The 19,772-nt window shown below is 41.6% G+C and overlaps 1 protein-coding gene across 2 annotated transcripts in view; it reads left to right on the top strand.

Annotated features, from left to right (window-relative positions):
- The window catches only part of kiaa1549lb (KIAA1549-like b), a 41,271-nt gene extending 22,363 nt beyond the window's left edge, over positions 1–18,908 (top strand). The window contains exons 5-22 of one of the 2 annotated variants that reach the window (XM_037448293.2): positions 2,072–2,291; positions 2,621–2,754; positions 3,305–3,473; positions 4,990–5,049; positions 5,934–6,085; positions 6,585–6,756; positions 7,254–7,417; positions 7,716–7,751; positions 9,001–9,191; positions 11,150–11,280; positions 12,006–12,130; positions 12,895–13,124; positions 14,169–14,301; positions 15,952–16,326; positions 16,430–16,506; positions 16,844–16,992; positions 17,283–17,434; positions 18,476–18,908. In XM_037448293.2, coding sequence (XP_037304190.2) covers positions 2,072–2,291; positions 2,621–2,754; positions 3,305–3,473; positions 4,990–5,049; positions 5,934–6,085; positions 6,585–6,756; positions 7,254–7,417; positions 7,716–7,751; positions 9,001–9,191; positions 11,150–11,280; positions 12,006–12,130; positions 12,895–13,124; positions 14,169–14,301; positions 15,952–16,326; positions 16,430–16,506; positions 16,844–16,992; positions 17,283–17,434; positions 18,476–18,739 — 2,934 coding nt within the window. In that variant the 3' untranslated portion in view covers positions 18,740–18,908. Of the gene's footprint in view, positions 1–2,071; positions 2,292–2,620; positions 2,755–3,304; positions 3,474–4,989; positions 5,050–5,933; positions 6,086–6,584; positions 6,757–7,253; positions 7,418–7,715; positions 7,752–9,000; positions 9,192–11,149; positions 11,281–12,005; positions 12,131–12,894; positions 13,125–14,168; positions 14,302–15,951; positions 16,327–16,411; positions 16,507–16,843; positions 16,993–17,282; positions 17,435–18,475 lie in introns of both variants that reach the window. The other variant, XM_037448285.2, reaches the window with a different exon arrangement.
- The last annotated feature ends 864 nt before the right edge of the window (positions 18,909–19,772 follow it).

Below are 19,772 nucleotides of genomic sequence, written 5' to 3'. Positions count from 1 at the left end.
AGGTTGACTCCAAATGTCCCTGAAGGCCGTGGCAGTGGTAACATATTTGAGTAACTGTACCAACACTAAAACAAGATGTAGATTAGGCCTGAAGCCGAGCTGTGGATGAGAATTGTCAGAAATAAATCAAAAGGCAGTTGACACACTAGATTTTGGTTTAACAAAAAGAAGAAGAAGCCAACCTCAGCGTTTTGGAGGGCCTTCACAGTGTGGTTAAGTACATCTTTGTGTACATGTTTCTGTGTGTGTGTGTGTGTATCTGCTTTCTGGTGAAATGGCTTGGCGTGTTGTATTTCTCAGAGTGGAAGTATCAAATAATTGCGAGTGAGGCCTGCGTAATCATCCTGCCCACGTGAAGGTCAACGCTCTCGTATGTTCTCCCTCTCTCTCTCTCTCTCTCTCTTTGTAGTCTCTGAAGGTGTCGTGCTTCAGTGCTCTCCCGTCACTCATTTCAACAGAGCTTGGGTTCCTTTTTGTGGCACTGCTCCCTCATCCAATGGGACGCAAGCTGTCGGCAAGGGAAATCGCTTCTGTGTGTAATTATAGGTTATAAATGGTTGGGAGGAGAGCGATGTGCTGTACTGATACTAAAAAGATGATGAGAAATAGACTAAATGAGTTAATCCAAGAGGCTAAAACCAATTTCAATAAAGTAGACTATGTTTGTGTCGTGCGCTTTAAGACTCCCCAGTGAGACTTGAGGCTTTTAGAAAACTGACTAGATCTGTCGGCCTAATCTGCTGGCAGTCTTTCGCACTCTTTGAGATAGAGTTAGTGGGAGTGCTACCTATCTTTAGCTTGCTGGAAATACAATCTCTTAATAACAGCTTCAAACGGACGAAGGCCTGCGAGGATGAAGCGATAATAAAGACGCTTTTCACGGGCCTCTCTGGCAGGATTGTGAGGAAGCAGAGTAGTGACTCAGCCAGAGAGAATATAGGCCCTCAGTGTTGTACCCGGTGGATCTCCTTGTCGGATGGGCTCAGATAACAGACCTCAATGGTTTCAACTCACCGACACACACGTAGTTCCGCCACATCTGTCATCATCCCTTTTCCGGTTTCCTTATACGTAGAATTCACCAAAAAGTCCAACTCTCACTGACAAACACATGTATTGGTCTTGCATTTACACACACACACACACACACACACACACACACACACACACACACACACACACACACACACACACACACACACACACACACACACACACACACACACACATACAATAACAGAGAACACACGTTGTGTTTTTTCGCAGTGTTACCTGGCCTCGGTTATGAGTAAAGGAACGTACGCTTCATTGTCCCAAACTCCCTATTTAACAGTCCCTCCCATGTCTTGCTCACCTTTAGTCTCTCTCCCCTTTAGTCCTCCAGCCCCCTCTTCTCCACGTATCTGTATTCCATAATCACTCCCTCTCCTGTTGCTTTCATTAGCAATCGGGTGGAATGGATGGTTTCGATTGATTTTCTATTTTGAATGCTTTGGATGTTTTCATACATTTCATCAGTAAAGAAAATGTTGATGATTTTTCACTGCAGAGATTTTCAGATGAATCCTTCAACCAGCGGCGTGTTATCACCTCATGTGCGAGGTGTTGTTGTCATATCATGACTGTGACTAATGTTTGTGCTGTTGTTCCTCCCTGCCTGAGGGTGGTGCAGTTCACCCTGTTTCTGTGCGTTCCGGTTGTTGCATCGTAGGAGATTGGACTCGAGATTGCTAGTGCCTGCATTGGACTTGCTGATTCTAGCTCTCTCTCTGTCTTCTCCCAACCAGTCTGTGCTGAACTGCTGAGTTTTTGATCCCAGGTTATACTGATCCGCTGTACAAATTTAGTCTAAAATGTAGCCCTAGCAGGGTTGATAAGCCCCTTTTGTTCAGGTAGGGATGAAGGTTTTGCATGTATGGCAATTGTATTCCTGAAGATTGTTTTGTTAATTCTCTTGGGCCACGCTCCCCCCTGATGCTTGTTCTGCCTTGTGAGTAATTCAATACTGTTGACTAATGGCAGTGGGACTCTCATAAGACATGTGATTCTCCTCTCTACTTTATCCTCTCAGGTGGAGACAGTGTTTGGTTCTCCCAACATGACGGTGGCTTATCACGTGACTGGAGCGGACATGGTTTACCCTCCTTCTGCAGTGCTCGAAGGCTTGGAGTCTTATGGCCGTGATAAGCTGATTTCAGACCTGCGACAGTACCTCCCCATGGTAACAGCCCTGCCCCTCCCAGTTGCATTATGGAGATCCAGCCCAGCAACTGGCTTCCAACTGAAAACAGGTCAGCTGGTGTTCAGTCAAAATGAAGAAAATAAATAAGTCAGAAATCAGCTTGAGACTTGCTGCTTTGTCCCTGCTGTGATTGTAAACGGGGGCAAATGTGGTGGAAACTAGGTTTGAAATGTAATTCAAACAATTTCCTCTCGTGATGCTGCACCGGTGGAGAAAGTACGTGTATATAATACATTTAGGCACATAAGACCCAAAATAATGTATGTCATATCCCCAGTCTCAATATGTGCAATGCCAAAGGCACACAAATATTTTAGCAACATTTTCATTTTGCCAGTGTACAGTTTTGTGAGGTCACATTTTGTTTTTGTGTTCTAGTGCTACAGTTTGTGGGAGCAGGCGATGACCCTCGGTCCTGCCGGTTCTCTCAAATGATGGAGCAGAGGCTGGAACGGGTGTTTTCTGAAGCACAGGCCAAAGTGCTCAACGCCTACAGCAGACTCTCTGTTCAGGTGCTGCAGTGTAACGGCCCCGTAGCGCTGGGGTCATGAAATGTGTGTTACAGGGCTGATGCTGACAGGTGTGGAAATGCGTGTGGGGTTATGGTTCATTCGTACCGAAGTGGACTCTTAAAACATTCTAAGAATGATTTTGATACAGATCTGATTTTACTGTTTTATAACGACATGTAAAGTAAAACAAATCGAGCAACCCAATTGGAAGTTAGGCTCGGTTGTGAATAGCAGAGTTTGCTAAATATTGTTTACAGCATCTTCTGAGATGCAAATTAATTATGTTTAGGGGGGGAATGTTTTTATTCTTTTTAATGAGCTGCAACGTTATAGTGGACCATATATTAAAACTAATTTGACAACGCTTACTGTTTATATATTTTTGCCCTCTTTGACCTTGCGCAATTTCTAAGAAGATTTCTGGGAGATTTTTAAATTTTTGGAGCCAACATTTGTCATATGTTTGTCAACCCGATGATTTGTTTTTGTTTACAGAATTGTTTTTTTCTATTCTGACTCTGAGCGTGTACATTTGTTTTTTCCATACCAGATGCTGAGTGTTTCCCAGGCAGCCCGTTCTCCTGCTGTGTCCTTGGTTTACACTGTGAGGAATGGGACTGTCTTTCTTAATGGCACCACTGCCTCAAATCTCCTTAGTCAGCTGTCAGCTGAGCTGGTGGGCTACTTCCTCTTCTATCCACCACTTATGATTGCTGAGCGTAAGTTACAATTTGTTTTCCAAAATAAGTCTGTCAGTCAGGAGTAATTCAACAAGCATACAATTAAAATCACCTTTGGCTTTCTGTCAACTGATATTGAAAGGCTACAAATATAGCCTCAATATCCCATCACACAATCCACAAGCCTGCAATGGATTGTGGGATACTGAGGGCCATAGAAGAGACATATATGAAGTTGAAGCTTGTTTTCTCTGAAACAAAACTTTCAGGTGTCGCATCCCTTAAATTTAGTCATCTAAGGAAGGCTCCTCAAACCTAGAATCAACTACTGTATATAGTTCTGCTCCATAGACTCGTTTTAGATTTCCAGCTGGTCTTATGGATTTCAAGGCAGGAGGTTGAGCAACAGTCTCACTAACGGCAGCCTAGATTTGCACACTCAACAAGATGAATAGGATATTTGCTAAGAAGCATTCAATTAAAATGTTATTGAAAGTGAAGTTACTCACCGGCAGGAACGTTCAGTGAGCAGAGAACAGAGAAAGACAGGGAGCCAACTCAACCCCAGAGAGCCTAAACTGACACAAATAGAAATTGAGGAAGACAGTAAAATGAATTAGTGTGTGAGAGTGATCCTGCTCTGTTTGTTTAGCAGGCTCGCCATTAGTGGTATTCCACTGTTTGTTTGCACGAGGTGGGAGCATATGCTGGCAGCGGCTGCAGCCACACTTCAGAGGCAAATTACCGCAGTAAATAATTAATAGTAGGGGATTCTCGTACAACCTTGGGCCAGTGATCTCACACCTCTCCGCAGACTGTTTTCAGCACTGTGTACTCCGTCCTTCCTGTGGCGCTTTGTGTGGAGACTGAGTTGCTTATCAACAATTTCTCTCAGGTGGAAAATGAGTGGAGACGTTTGTAATGTTTCTCCTTAGACCATAATAATCACTTAGATTTTTTGCCTGATGCAAAATATCAACAATTATTGAAATGATAGCTTTCTGTAAGCTTTTAATCCAATTTTGGAATGACTTGTAATAGTTGGAAAAATGTCTCATCCAAGTTGCTGCGACACACCAGCACTGTCTCACATTAAACCTCCTTGCGGACTTATATACCATTTACGTATAGACAATGTTGGACCGCCCTGCAGCGCTATCCATTAAGCAATTCCAAAGCCCTTAGTTTTCCTCTCAACCTGCTCCCCCCGCTCTCCTGTCATGCCTGAGTTTACATTTGTGCGGCAAGGCTGCTTTCACAGGCCAGTGATACAGCATTCCCCCAAACACTGCACTGGCCGAGAGCATAAGAGATTAATCAAGCGGGAAATGGATGTAAAATGAAAAACAGAAAACCAGAATTCAGATGGCTGAAACCTCTCCTTGCTCCTATATTTGTCTGGCATGTAGTTATAATGAGGATTTAAATGTATTAAAAATAAAGCAATTCCATTCCAACATTAAACTCAAAATTTCCCCATAAGAAGAAGGAAGGAAGGAAAAAAAACAGTTTTGTGAAGATTGGAGAGTAAATTTGAATGTTTTTGTCATTGCAGCGCTGGAGTATCACAATCTGAACACCTCCATTGCCACCAGAGACTTCTGGGTTATCACAGGTAGGTGTACAAGTGTTTCTTCTTATTTTTACTGAATAATAATGTACACGACTTCTTCTTGGAGAAATGATGTGTGTTGTGTTGCATTACACATTGTAAGGCTGCAGTGAATTTGTGACTCACTCGAAAGTACACTTAGTACAAAAAGTACATTATATAGTTTATATAATTTATTTTCTATTTCATGAGACAAAAAATACGAAACAGAAAGTAAGTTAAAGAAACATACTTTTACAATTGTGATTTGATACGTACACTATTTATGGAAAATTAAACACAACTGCTTATGTTCATAATCTAAATTGCCTCCTTTCAATGGAACAATGAGATACACCTGACTCCTGGATTGTTTATTTTTTATCATATATCCCCAGCAACATGAATACATTTATTTCAAGGACGCACTCACTGCTCTACTGCATAATAGATGGGCTTTTTGGATCAGGCTGTATGGCTCTTAACACTGCACTTACTACAACGAGAGGCCGAGTCAGATCAAGGTCATCCCCCATATAATGGGATTTACTCACACTGAACAAGACGTACAACCAGGATTATGGCTTTTCAAATGTTGACAAAACTGAACAGATTATACTTGCACTGTTGGACGTTTGACTGATAGGGGACACGGCGACTCCAAAACGAGCTTTTGGGGAAGTTTCCCATAAGGCTGTTACAGCCTGTGCACAGTTGGTGCAAACTGCTCCTTTGGATGGCATAGTTATTGTCCACAGTAAATATTATTTTCCATCAAATGGGGACATATACTTGAATGAGAAGCTCAAATGTTTTTTTTTCTCCAATTTTCTTCTTCCCTCCCCAACAATTTATTTTCTCTCTGAACAACCATATGGCTTTCCTCTTTCTTTTGTATTGATTTGCAGTGATCCAGGATGTGGATAACGCCAGCTTGGATGGACAGTACCAAAGCTTTGCCAGTCTAATGGAGCAGCGTCTGGCAGAGCTGTTTGTGTTGGCAGGTCAGCAGGGCACTCGCTTCAAACGAGCCACGGCTGTGGGCAGCTACACAGTCCAGGTAAGGAGCTGGCACGGCAGCCCGGGAGCGATGCTGAGTGGAACTATTTTAGGAAGACCAAAAAAGCCTACGATAGTAAAGGGCTGATGAGTGAAAATAGTAAATCATTCTTATTCTTTTGGACTGAGCGTGCTGACATTGTTGGTCAGAAGTCAAATGAACGCATTAATCAATGGTTTTGTTGGCTTTTACAGTATGAATATTTCATGGGATTTACACTTTAATGTGCACGTGATTATTTTTTGTCAGCCCTTGTTAATTAGGGAGCTTCCCTGCTCATCATCTGCTAATTGCTCATCAAAACAAGCCAGAGGGTGAATATTTTACTAAACAAGTTCCCTATTCTGTCCATGTAGTTTTTTATTCTCTCTTGAGACTCCATGCCTAAGTGCATTTTATTTTTTTTACTTTTGTTTTCGAAAATGTAGACCTCTTCAAAAAATAAAAAAATAAAGCCAGTCATTTGATAAGCGTTAATATTGACTTGTTATCCTATCAGATGGTGAGTATCCGTCGGTTGTCAGTGATGAAGAATCCGGCTGAAATGACCTACTATGTCCAGAACAATGGCGTTCCTTTGTCGGGCGCGTCAGCTGCCAAGGTCCTGAACACAGTGGATTCTCAGACTGTGGCGCTCACGCTCGGCTACTTTGTCCAGCTGCAAGCAGAACGTAAGCACTGCGCCTTTCCAGCAGTTGACAAGGAAGCAAATAGACAGAAACAATGACAGACAGACACGCAGAACAAACCACATGACCGGGCTGAGGGGAGAGAAAGAAAAGCTTCTGAAAGCTCTCTGATGCTCTCTGAAATGCTCCAGGCAGGACCATGTTTTATGGGCCGCGCTCTGCTCACCGCTAAGAGGAAGGGATGAAGGGGCAGAGGGGCAGACAGACCTGCTTTAAGAGAGCGGGAGGGACAGAAAAAGGATGCACTGCATTATCTTGTAGATTGTTGCCTACAATAGCTGAGTCAAGCGCACTGCTAATCAGGTTGAGCTGAACTCTGTGTCACTTAGCGTGATGGCGAAGGATGCTTCCGCATATATTAGCAAGAAAAGTGGGCTGTGTATTATACTTGCAAATAGATTAACTGTTAACATGTAGTGTTTAGAGTCCACTGAAGGTTTAATGAAGTGACAATGGTGAAATTGTTTTTCTTTTTTCAGCTGTGGTCAAGAACCCTCCTAATAACCTTTGGATAATCGCCGCAGTGTTGGCCCCCATCGCCGTGGTAACACTCATTATCATCATCATCACAGCTGTGCTGTGCAGGAAGAATAAAAATGACTTTAAAGCTGATGCCATTGGAAACCTAAATCCCCGAGCTAAGGTATCTATCCATCTATCTGTCTTTCTCAGTATACTTTGTATGTAAACATCTGTCGAAGGAGGTTGTCATTTTAAGACATTTTGTGATTCATTTTTCAAGCTTCTCCGGTGTTTAATTCAAAGCTTTTGGGTTTGGATCGGTCGCATATTTAGAAATTTCACTAGTTATTTTATAATTAAAAATATATATTGTAATACTCTTCCTAATATGCGTAATATGCTCTTAATATTAACGCGTTGGTACAATCCCCAAACAAACTGTGTGTTTTTCTCTTTTCTGTCTTTTCTCCTGTTTTCAGATGGCATATCGGAGAGATGTGGGATATTATCACCAGGTATCTCCTTTTTTGTGTTTTCCTCTCATTACTACTCTGTGTTTTTATCTTCAGTGCTTTCCCGGGCAAACAGTGTGATTTGAATGGGGTTCTGGGCAGACATCACCTATGAGACATTTGAAGAAATCCTGCCTCGCTGATGAAACTAAGGAGAAACAAACCTTTCACTATGAGATTTTATTGGATGAAAGGGTATTGTTTCCTATGGAAGTCGTCCAATGGCAAAGGACCAAGTTTCACAGAGAATGATTATAATGGAGTTGCTTTTTTCAAGCAGAAAGATTTTGTGTACCAACACTTTATCTGTTATGTGTAGATGTGTTGCATCAAGGATTTTGTCACAATGTCTTCATCAGTTGTCTCCACCCTCATGTCTTTTTCTTTGTTATCTCTAGCAGTTCTCTGCACAGTTACACATCAATGTGCATAAGCGGAAATGCAAAGTATAACACTAACAAATCCTTTAGTTATGGAATTTAATCAAACTTCTATATTAAGCTGTGTAAGCCACTTTAGTGCTACTTTTACTCCTGTTATACCTACACATACACAACATCTAAATTGCTTGCCAAAGAACACAAATATATAATATAATTGGTTTGCTATTGACAAACTGTCACATTGTCTAGTCAAACAAAACTAGCAAATATGGAGTTTAAGTTATGAAAGATCTAAGGAAAGATTCTTGAAATGCTAAAAAAGAAAAAATAATATATATATATATGTGTATGTACGCTATAGGAAGAGAAAGGATGCAGGTTTTTCAGCCTGGGAAACAACACATATTGATTATGTACCAAGGTTTAACTGCACTAAGGTCCCGATGTGTGACGGACAACGAATGACATTGCAATGAGATTAATCTTAAATATTTCTTTGTGTCATTTATTGGTTTGGAGTTTTTAATCTATTTGGCCTTTTTCTTTTTCACCCCTTTTTCAACACATCCAGTGTTATGTAGAACACCTGTTTCATCCTCTTCTTCCTCCCTCTTATCCTCAAACATTAAACTTCACTGCAATAGTTCTGTGAAAGTCTGCAGATCTCATGTTGTCACCTCCCACTGCGAGTCATTTATTTTAAAAGAAGTTTTGGATGAATATTCTTTTTAGATGTCAGTCTACATGACAGTCCTGGGTGGCCAATGTACATCTCTTTGTTTCTTCTCTCAACTTCATGTCACTAAATGTATTTTGAAAGAAACCAATCTTTTGTCTTTCTCTGTCTTACCTCCACACTTGTTCGTCAGCCGGTGCAGGGCTTTGACTATGCCAAGCAGCACCTGGGCCAGCAGGGGGGAGATGAAGAGACCCTGCCTGCCAGTCAGGACACCTTAGTGATGTCTCTACAAATTCGGGACACACCACTTTCACTAGAAAAGGTTCTGCAGCAAGACGGAACCGGCAATAAGAAAAGCCTCACTTCTGACAAACATAAGAGGTAAATTATATATTTTCACTTCATGTTGTAATTCATTCATTTTTACATGCATTTGTCTAAAGATTTGTGTGTGTTTAATTGTGCATTTGGACATTGAGATATAAAATAGCATGGGAGAGCTCCATTGTAGAAGATTTGTGTTTATAGTTAGCATACTGAACTGCATCTAAGGGTCCCAGACAAATGATTTACTATATTACTGCAGGTATTTTGCATTAGGATAGATATAAATGGACAACTTATAATCAACTAACTAGTAGTTATTCAAGACAATGTTCGAGCTGTCAAGTTTGTCAAAGACTGGTAAAATGCATCATGATAAAGAGCACAAAGCAGCTAACAGGGACACTTAGTAAAGTAGGGATATTATTAGGAAACCAACTCACATAAACTATATAAACTTAACATAATTGCACAATAGTATAGGTACATGATACCGAAACAGAGCTTATGTAGTTTGAAACATCATAGTCAGTGTTCTTCTGTCCAGGGATGATACAATAAGTTCCTGTCCTAGTGTTGGTCCTCATTCTACCCTGATGCTGAACGATGGGCGGTAATTGAACAGGTTGCTGTTACAGTTTGCAGGTGAAACGAACCATTTCCCAGTGAATGAATCACCGTGTTATATCAGTCTAAATTATTTAATCAAGGAACGCAAAAGGACGTCATTTGGAAAATAAGATCCATAGACTGGAGGACCTGCAGTGACGATTTGGCGGACTCTTGAGGCAGCAACACTTTTTAATTCATCAAACTGTTGTTGTCTTCTTGTTAGGACATCATGTCTCAAGTAATGATTCAATAGTTCATCCGTTTTTCAACCAGCCATGTACAATACTTTTATCCCAGCAAACAACTTTTTTTAGAAGGCACAGAGAGATATTAACATAGTAAATGAAAACAAAGTTTGATATTCTGCAACATGTAGTTCCTTTTTCAAAAATGAGCTTGAGCATGGTTGACTTTAACTACCGTCTACGCCTCACCTCAGATCTCATTATGAGATACCTCAGGAATAATTCCAATAAAATGTAGAATGAATAGTGAGTGCAATTTGATTTCACGGTGGCACTCTACTTGAATCTGAGACCTTTGGCAGAAGAGCGAATAATTCATTAGGTGTGGAATCACAGTTGTTGTTGACCGTAGATTGGAACATCATTCACCCCGGAATAAAATCAGTTACGAAATGCCTGTTGATAATTGCATGGGCTGATGCCCTTGGGTTGCATTTTCATAAGTTATTGTTTTATTTACTTTGGTAAAGATTGAGGTTTTATGACCTAAGACGGCTATTATGCATGTATACAAACAAATGAACATGCACGCAGTTATGCAGTGCACTATCTTCTCTAATTTGCTCATTCGATCCCTTCAGTTTTTTACACCCCAACACTGCATCAAACTTACCATCCTCAAAGAGCAAATGTAAATGTAGCATTCTGTACACTTCCATTAATGAATAAACATAAGTCTTTGCTGACTGGAGCACTGAGCTAGCGCTCTGCAGCACTGCCTCGACTTGAGGAGGGAGGGCAGCCGCTGTTCCACGGCCTCTCTTTGCTGTTATCATTTTTACCAGACAATTAGGGGATGGACCATGGTACTTTGATGTCACTGTCAGCCCCGTGGTCCTCTGAGCCGCTGCTTGATCAGCTCTAATTCCAACTACAGTGCAGCTTTTGAAGCTAGTGGAAAAAGAATCGGGGCGAACTAATTGTTTGTCCAATGAATGCAAAAACTCCCACCATATGTGAACGCACACTGGGTATGAAACAAGAACACACAAAGCATAGAATGTCACAGAGACATGTAAACCATCAATTTGTTTTACACCCATAACATTGAGGGAGTAGGGAAGGTGAGGTTGTTTAAGGGAGGGATGACATAACCTGGCTGAGAGCCAAGCTTCCGGAGAGCTCACCGCCTTATCCTGTTGCTATGGTTACTTGCAGCAAGTTGCCGAGTGAGGACGGTTCCGTCATCAGCAACGAATCAGAGAAGCTGAATTCCAGCCGGAGCTTGACAGTGCTGAAAGTCACAGCACAGCAGAAACTGACAAAGGAGGAGACGCGCAAGAGGGACGGTGAGAGTTGCACACTGATGAAAATACTATTTATTCTCATTTATTTGACTGATTCTCTGCACACACAAATGCCAATGATTCCATGAAGCCCTGTTCCAGTCTTTGTTCCTCATGCAGACAGGTACCCTAAGAAAAATGCACTGCAGCTATTTTTTACAGCCAGAAAGGTAGCCACTCAGCAGCAAGCAGACATGGTCTCGATGAATATGCATGAGACATGATACAGTATGTCAGATTAGTTGAGGCTGTGACACTCCCTCACACATTCACCATTGCAGAAACACCCGGTGCAGTCAAACATCTTGTGCTATGCTAAGAAGTGAAAGCCTTGCCTCACTGTTCTGTTAACGTTCTCTGCCACTAACCTTTCCACGTGTGTTTAGTGGGAATAATTCTTTGATATACCTTGCTTGTAATTTGGATCGATCTTGTTTGATTATGATTTTCTTAATGGATGGATTTTAATAACTCATCAGGGGAGTTAGGGGATACTTTGAAACCAACTCCATCTTTGTGATCCATCCTCTCCGTCCACTACTTTGTTTGCTGACACAGATGAAGGATGTTTGACATAACTCCAGATTGTCAGCTACAGAGAGACATGGTGATAAGGGGGTGGGGGGGGGGGGGGTTCAAGTTTGACGGTTCCCTTTTTGACTGACAGTGTGCAATGATTAAATGTATTTGTAGTCTCTGTGTGAGTGAACTCCCTCTCTGTTCTTCAGATGCATATGACACCTCCTCTGGCTCCCTGCAGCTCATCTCTGTAAAGCCCACGGCGGGTCAGCCCCACTACACACACCCTGCGTCCTCTGAGCGCGGCCAGGACTCGGCCATCGTCAATGGAGAGGTGATCCAAAAGCAGAACGACATTTAGAGAGAAACACTCACTTGCTTGAACATTAACTTGGGTCTGAATCAGCTTCTCATCATGAGCGACAAAGTACATGCGAAATGTACTTATTTGTTTTTTTTAAATATTTTTCTCACTGGTTTAAAGAGAAAAAAGGTTTGAAAAAATCGAAAAAAGTTATTTTTCTGTCCAAAAATCACATTTAAGCAACGATTGACAACAAAATGTTGTTTGCTTACAGTATGTTTTCAGAACTATGAATCAAATCCGATTAAACCACAACCACACAGAGCGTATGATTACTGCAGATTAGCAAACACTGTGAATGCAAGAATCTTAATGAATCATCTCCAGGGCTTTAATTCAATTTATGAAATAAAATGTATTTTATCATTTTTAAATGACTTCTATTGCTTGTGGCTTTGTGTGATTTCATTATGAAGCTCTTACCACTTAAACATACAAATCCAATCAGGTGTTTATAAAGTACAGTGTTTAAGTCTCTATTTCCTTGAGGCACTGTAATTAAAAGCATGTTTTTGCCGTTTCATTATTTAAAAATATTACAAGCTCTTCCAACAACGATTGTGAACATTTTCATTTTCTGAGTCTTTTTTCCCCATTTTCCCCCTCTGATCTTTCACATCCTTTTAAAGACAAAGCAGAATAATACCACATGCAGCAAGAAGACCCGTATTCCTGTTGGTGTCCTGATCTCCTCATGTCTCATTGCATCCTGAGCTTTTTTTTTTCCTCCGCAGGTGAACTTGGCTCTGAAGCAGAAGTCGGACATTGAACACTACAGAAACAAGCTGAGACTGAAGGCTAAGAGGAAGGGCTATTATGACTTCCCCTCCACGGAGGGCAGCAGCAGTGGTCGAGCTGTGGTGCAGAGACAGCGGCACAGCCATGAGAGGGCAGCCGGTGAGCATGGCAGACCACTGGAGCCTGATGATGAGCGAGGTTCCACTTATGTCAAGTCTCACAGGAGGTGAGGGGAGAGGGGGAAAAGCAAGTGGAACCTGGGTTTGGATGCAGGGCGAACACAAGAGTGTGAGGATTTAATTGCAGGAGTCATACAGAGATGTGGCATGGCAGTTCATATTGGTGGGTTGGGTTCCTAAACACGGACCGCTGTCCATCCCCGCTGCCTAATTAGCTTATGCTCTACATGTGTAAATCTGTCTCCTCTAATGTTGTCATCATCCTGCCTTAGTCGGCAGCGAGAGACCCATCATGCCTTTCTGATAAATTTGATCCAAGTTACGAGCTTCCATAGTAAGAGATAAGAGGATTTGCATGGTGTTAGTCCAAAGCACTTGTTTTGTCCTGTTTCTGCTTCAAAGATGCTTCATGAAAAATGGAAGGAGTCGACATATGTATAATGGAAGGAGCCTAAATATGTGTGTGTATATATAGCTTTCACTCTGATGGCAGCTACATATATACATATATATATATATATATATATATATATATATATATATATATATATATATATATATATATATAGCTTCCAACAGAGTGAAAAGCAACATATTCAATTTAAGGCTTGTGTTTTGGCTGAGTGGCGACGGGTTGAGTCTTCTTTTTTATATGTAACCATAGTGAGCCAAATATAAAGATAAAGTGTGTGGTTGATCACTTACACTAACATGCTTTGCCTAACTAAGAGATCCTTTCAAAGCAGGTTTGCTAGAATGCATCTTGTCAGTATTGAATTTACTTAGCAACACCTTAAGGAAATCCTCATTCCTGGCATTTACAATGTTATTATTTAAAACTTTTGATTCAGCTCTCTTACTTCCTTAAGAGGAATGGTGTCATATTGTTTGTACTTGGTCTGCAGAGACATTTTATCTACCTTCTTTGGCAAAATGGAAAAGGGCAAAAATATTCCCTTGCCCTTCAGTGGCAGGCACCCTGAAACTATGGCTGAAAAGTAAGAAAGCTGAATAAATATGATTTCATTTTGTAATAACTCTTCCCCCAGGTCTGATTTGTAAAAGAATCTACCCTTTACTCCAATTTACAGACACTCCCAAGTAGGGCAGCCAGCGTATCGCAGCAGACAGAGTCTGAGCAGTCCCAGCCCGGGAGGAACAGAGATGGACCTGCTCGTTATGAGGGAGAGACCCAGGAGAGGCATCCGCAACAGCGGCTATGACGTGAGTCACATGGCGCCACCACCTGACCCTGTGTCCCGACAAGATGCACTTAGACCTGCAGATACAATTTATCTTTACACACCTACTCTAACAAAGTGATTGACAGAGAACACCTTGTTGGTACTTTTTTTTGGTATTATATAAGTTGATATTGGATTGGTTTTGAACTTATTTTCAAATACTAATAATGTTCTGGGGGATCTATTAAAATTAAACTAAATGTATATGTTTGGTACCAAATTCCAATGATAATTAAATAAAGAAACTACATTTTCAATGTAGTATGATGGAATGTAAAAATAGTAAAGATCATTATCAATCAGAGCTTTGTTAGTGGAAAATCTCCCTTTTTATGTCACAGTGCAGGCAGTGAGCTAGAAATCTTCTCAGGTGTGGTGAGAAATATGCCAAAGCAAGAAGGAAAAGGGTTCATTCATAATTAAGAGTTAAGATTTATAAGCTCCTTTTTGATATGTCTCAGGATGGGTGGTTCATGCCGCCACGCTTTCATTGTTCCATTAGTGCTCTGTGTATGGCTTTTTTCTGTCATGAAGCCAGAAAACTATTATGTGAGCTCCGAGGAGTAATGGAGCACACCGCTCCTAAAAAGTATTTTCACACCAAGCTTTCCTTTTCTAAAAAATATGAGCAGACTTAGAAACATTTCACTGAACTGCCGCTGACCTGCCAGCCACTTTGACCATCAGGAAAAACACACGTATTTTTATTGCAAGTCAAATGACTGCTCTGAAGATCTTGTGCATTTGATAAAGATGCATCAGGACTATCGGGCAGCCAGTGTGATGCCAAACGCCACCTGTTTAAACATGACTGACGTCAGCAGAGCGTTGACAAGCTCTATGAATTGGATTCTGACCTCCCATTGTCACGACTGTTTGTATTTACTTTAATCAGTTAAGCCAAGCCTGTTCAGCTCACTGCAAAATGTGGCACAATAGGAGTACAAGCTAGAAAAGGTGCCTTTTCACAACTCCTGGCTCTGTTGATTACAAGGGTGCTTGTGTGGCTGGAGGACCCATCGCTGCAGATGCAAGGCTCTGCTGCTCCGTGCTGCAGGGCGGGCTGATTTATGAGGTGCACTACACCAGGTCTCCTGTGGCTACCCTCTATTCGCCCAGGAAGTAGGGCAGGCTCAACTTGTGTTCATTTGTCGCTGAACACGAGGACTGAATACATTAAAACACAAACTGTGGAGGTTAAGAAAGAGTACAGGTTATGGAAAGATGGAGACTTTTGAAAATGTGAGAAAGAAGATGAGAAAATGGAGTGAGATAGCAGGTACATGTGTTTACCATACTGTGGTGTAGATAGCATTACACCTATATGATAAACCTCCAGCAATGCAGCATTGCTTACAGAAAAGTACAAGGCGTGTGGAAATCCTTGTTGACCTTGAGTTGTTGTCTTAATGTTGGTCCAGTTGTCAATCAGAACCCGCCTCCCCATGAGGTTGCCGCTACAGATTTTCAAACAAATGCAATTCCTATAAAACAGACATAAAATGTGGGTGCCCAACTAACAATTTTGTCAAAGTTTCATATCCTTTTATCTTTTATTCTAAAAAATGGCTTAAAATGTTGCGATGTATTGTGTGTGTGTTGAGTCTCAGCGTCTTTGTGTGTGTTTTAGACGGAGCCTGAGTTGATTGAGGAGACGAACGTCGACCGTCTATTGGGGCCACAGGGATTCATGTACGGCCAGGGCTTGAAAGGCCACTCGGAGACTTCCACTCTGAGCTCTCAGCCGTCCATTGATGAAGTGCGACAGCAGATGCACCTGCTGCTGGAGGAGGCATTCAGCCTGGCTTCGGGGGGTCAGTCCACATCCGGAAGACACTCCCATCACCAACACCCACCTCCTGACCACTACAACCCCGCGCCGACACCCCTCCCATACGCAGACGTGGTGACCAGCGCCCCGGGTACGATGAGCTGTGGGAGGGGAGGCTTGCAGTGGGTACCATCCTATGGTGCAGAGATATATCAATGCAGCCTGCCCAAACCTGTAAGTGGGATGAGATGAATTCTTCTCTCCTATCAACTCTCGTAGAGTTGCTGTAACCTGAAATGCATTTCACTATCTGTTAAAGGCCTTTCGCTTTACCCAGCTTCCTGAGATGGCCATGGGCTCTCCTCCCCCTTTACCGCCTCGTAATGGACCGCCTCCTGGGAACCCCTTAAGACGGTAAGAAGGAATCTCTCACACACACACACACACACACACATTTATTCAGGCAAACACAAGCATACCTACACCGACCGTAGCATCTCAAAACCCACCGATTAGTCTGTATTTTTTCACAGTCAAATTCATGTTCAGGGACCAGATATTCACGAGGTAATGTGCCGTGGCCACGGTGATTTAATGACTTGTTTAAATTTGAATATTGAACCAGAGCATCGAGAGCTGGCAAGAATTTTAACGAGTTACAGACCTTTCCGCGTGGAGTGTGTCTGCCATCTTGTGGTACCGAACAAGTGTTTCACTAACTGCGTTCGTGTTTAATCTCTGTCCGATTTAGTTCCACTTCTGACTTGGGGCCCAAGGCAAGGAGCTCAGCGACATCTGTCACTGAAAGGCAAAGTCAACATGACGACAACCCATATGGGCCAACAACTCGAGCAGCACTTCCATCTATCACTGCAGAGCAGCCTGTGTCCAACTACTCAGGTAAGCATAAGAGAAGATGATCATTTGATTTATTTGTACACCTTTTGTTCAAGAAATGCAGCACAGAGTGCTTTACAATGTACTAAATACACACAGAAGAAACATAAAAACGGAAATATAATGCCAGAATTAAAAGAAAACACACTATAGAATACATATAATGTGAAATGTGGAAAAAAAGGTAGAGCTAAAATAATATGCAGCCAAGTACCCATATATGCTGTATTCCCATAGACCAACAAACACCAGAGCAGCATCACAGTTTCTCCATTTTCTTCTTTTCTCTGTAGGAAACCCAATAACAGCCGTCTATGCCATCCCAGCCATCAGGCCCGGCTACTCAGAATACTTTGTCTCCACACCAACCACCTCCTACCACAGTCCCTCCTGGATGTCCTATCCACCTGAACCTGAGGATCTGCCAAAGCAGTGGGCAGACTCTGTAAGGAAGCTGATTTAGTTTACCTAGGAAGCAGCCAATCCTTCTAAAAAAGAAATAGACAAATAACTTAAGATAAGAAATTTAAATGTGGAATACATTAGCACAGATTACATTTTGAAGCATTTGTTCCGGTGATTTCCTTATAATTAAATCCCAGAAAAATAGTATATAGTCGATGATTCTCTTGTAAAATATCATTCAGAGATAATAGTGGAAGAGCTGGTCTCCCTCATGGAACCGGAAAGTGTGCTACATCACAGCAGCAACAAAGAATAAAAACTCTAAAGGCGAAGGTCAGGATGTAAACATTGTCTTTTGCAGACCATCTCACCTCGGTCCTGACACCAGTCTGTTATTGCTCATGTTCCTAACCAGCCTCAGGACTGGGCCAAGTTACACAACAATCTTCCTCCTCGGTTTTTCATTACAATTCGACTTGTTCCATTCGTCCTGTCAGTGATCAGTTACACCCCACGTTTCCCTCTGTCCCCCCCCCCCTGCACAGGAGTCCCCTTGCTTGTATGGAAGGTTCTCTTTGTCTGTTTTGCCTGTTTCAACCAGATGCCACATGCATTCACACAGTGTCTTTAGCAGTGTCATTTAGAAACCATTTGCTGATGTGATTTAAGGCTGCCATTGAGTGGACACAACAAAATAACAGGGTAGTTGAGCACATTTCTAAAATGAACATCTATTTTTTTATTGTTTTATTTGTTGGATACATACATGTACATTCACAAGTAGAACATTTTGGAATTCAAACACTGTTTGAACCAAAGTCCATTTCAGTATTATACACTCATACAGTAGATCTCCATGCTCATTACTTTCTGCTTTTCTCAATCATAAAGAATTTTCCCATATACAACTGTGGACATTTTCACTTGTCACCCATTGCAGAGAAAATGTTTACTCAGTAAAATGAAAATGGTTGAATACTCTTTATCTTTCAAATTAACTAATTGGTAGCCATCATTTTCTTGGCGGGAAATGCTATGAAGTCGTTTAAATACTGATTTTGCGTCTTCCCTGTCTTCCAAGGTTCCCCTTCCCGGGTACGTAGAGGCGTTTCCTCATCCTCGCTACCCACAGGGGAGCCCCACCAGGTTGCCCCTGCAGTATAACCAAGCACTTGAGCGGCCAGGCATGTCCCCTAGCCCAGTATCCCAGCAAAGGCTGCCTCATGTGGCGAAGGACATGGACTGCATGCCCCTGAGCAGCCTCTCCACCTCTGCACTCGTGCAGGCTATCCGGCTGGAGGTGGCCAAGCTGGCCAAGAAGCAGAATGACGTGTTTGATTTTTAGCTTTTGGTTTTGGTTCTCTCCTTGTATGCAGACGATGGTAAACGGTGCATTGGTCTTCAACAGGGGTACAGAAGAGGCAGTGCTCCTTCTGACAGTTTGTTGGTGTTTGTCCTGTAAAATTAACCGCTGTTTTTTTGTTTTTTTGTTCACATAGCCTTGGTGTATTGCAGCTCCTTCTGACAGTTTGTTGGTGTTTGTCCTGTAAAATTAACCGCTGTTTTTTGTTTTTTTGTTCACATAGCCTTGGTGTATTGCAGCTCCTGAAAAGACTGTTTTATTTTTGGAAAATGATGCCAACCCTCTATTAATGATGTTCCAAGTAACTACATGCATCTCTTTTTTGTAGATATGTCAATAAGATACACTTAATATGGAGAATATAATTTGTCTCCTCGTTTTGTGAATCAGAATAAATTGAGAAGAGGGAAAAAAGTAGCATTATTGTCTGTACTGAAAAGACCAGACCACAGTGTATATGAGCATGTACAGTTCTTATCTCCTTTTATAGGCCGTGAGCTTCAACGGGCTACATCGATATCACTCCATTCAGTAGCACATTAATCTACCACAAATTCTTCATTCATTTTCATATCGGATACCAACAACATAACAGTTAGCTCCTGTTAATTAAACAATGCATTGCATTCAATTGAACTTGAAAGTTGCATCGATGATGATGTAACAAATAAACGGACATATTTGTATTCACATATCAGAAGAAGATTCATGTACATTCAACTCCAAAACAAAACAAAACAATTCTCTTTGTTCATGTTAAGTTAAACTATAAACAAGGTTATCAGTGTTTTTTTTACCTTAAGACATCTTAATGGTCTCAATGGGTGCATTTCATGAATGAAAACAAAAGTTCATGTAAACTACTGACCTAATGAGAGGTCTTACATCAGTACTCCTGTTCTAAGAAGTTTTTAAGTGCACAAACCATTGTGTAACATTGTGAATGTCTGTCTGAGCGTGACTCAGTTTCATCGTACAGTTATTTTCCCAAGAACTGTTTTAGAAGCACTGACCA

The sequence above is a fragment of the Pungitius pungitius genome, chromosome 4 (assembly GCF_949316345.1).
Source record: "Pungitius pungitius chromosome 4, fPunPun2.1, whole genome shotgun sequence".
NCBI lineage: Eukaryota > Metazoa > Chordata > Actinopteri > Perciformes > Gasterosteidae > Pungitius > Pungitius pungitius.
Note: the sequence above shows the minus strand (reverse complement) of the source record. Positions and strands in the feature narration are given on the sequence as shown.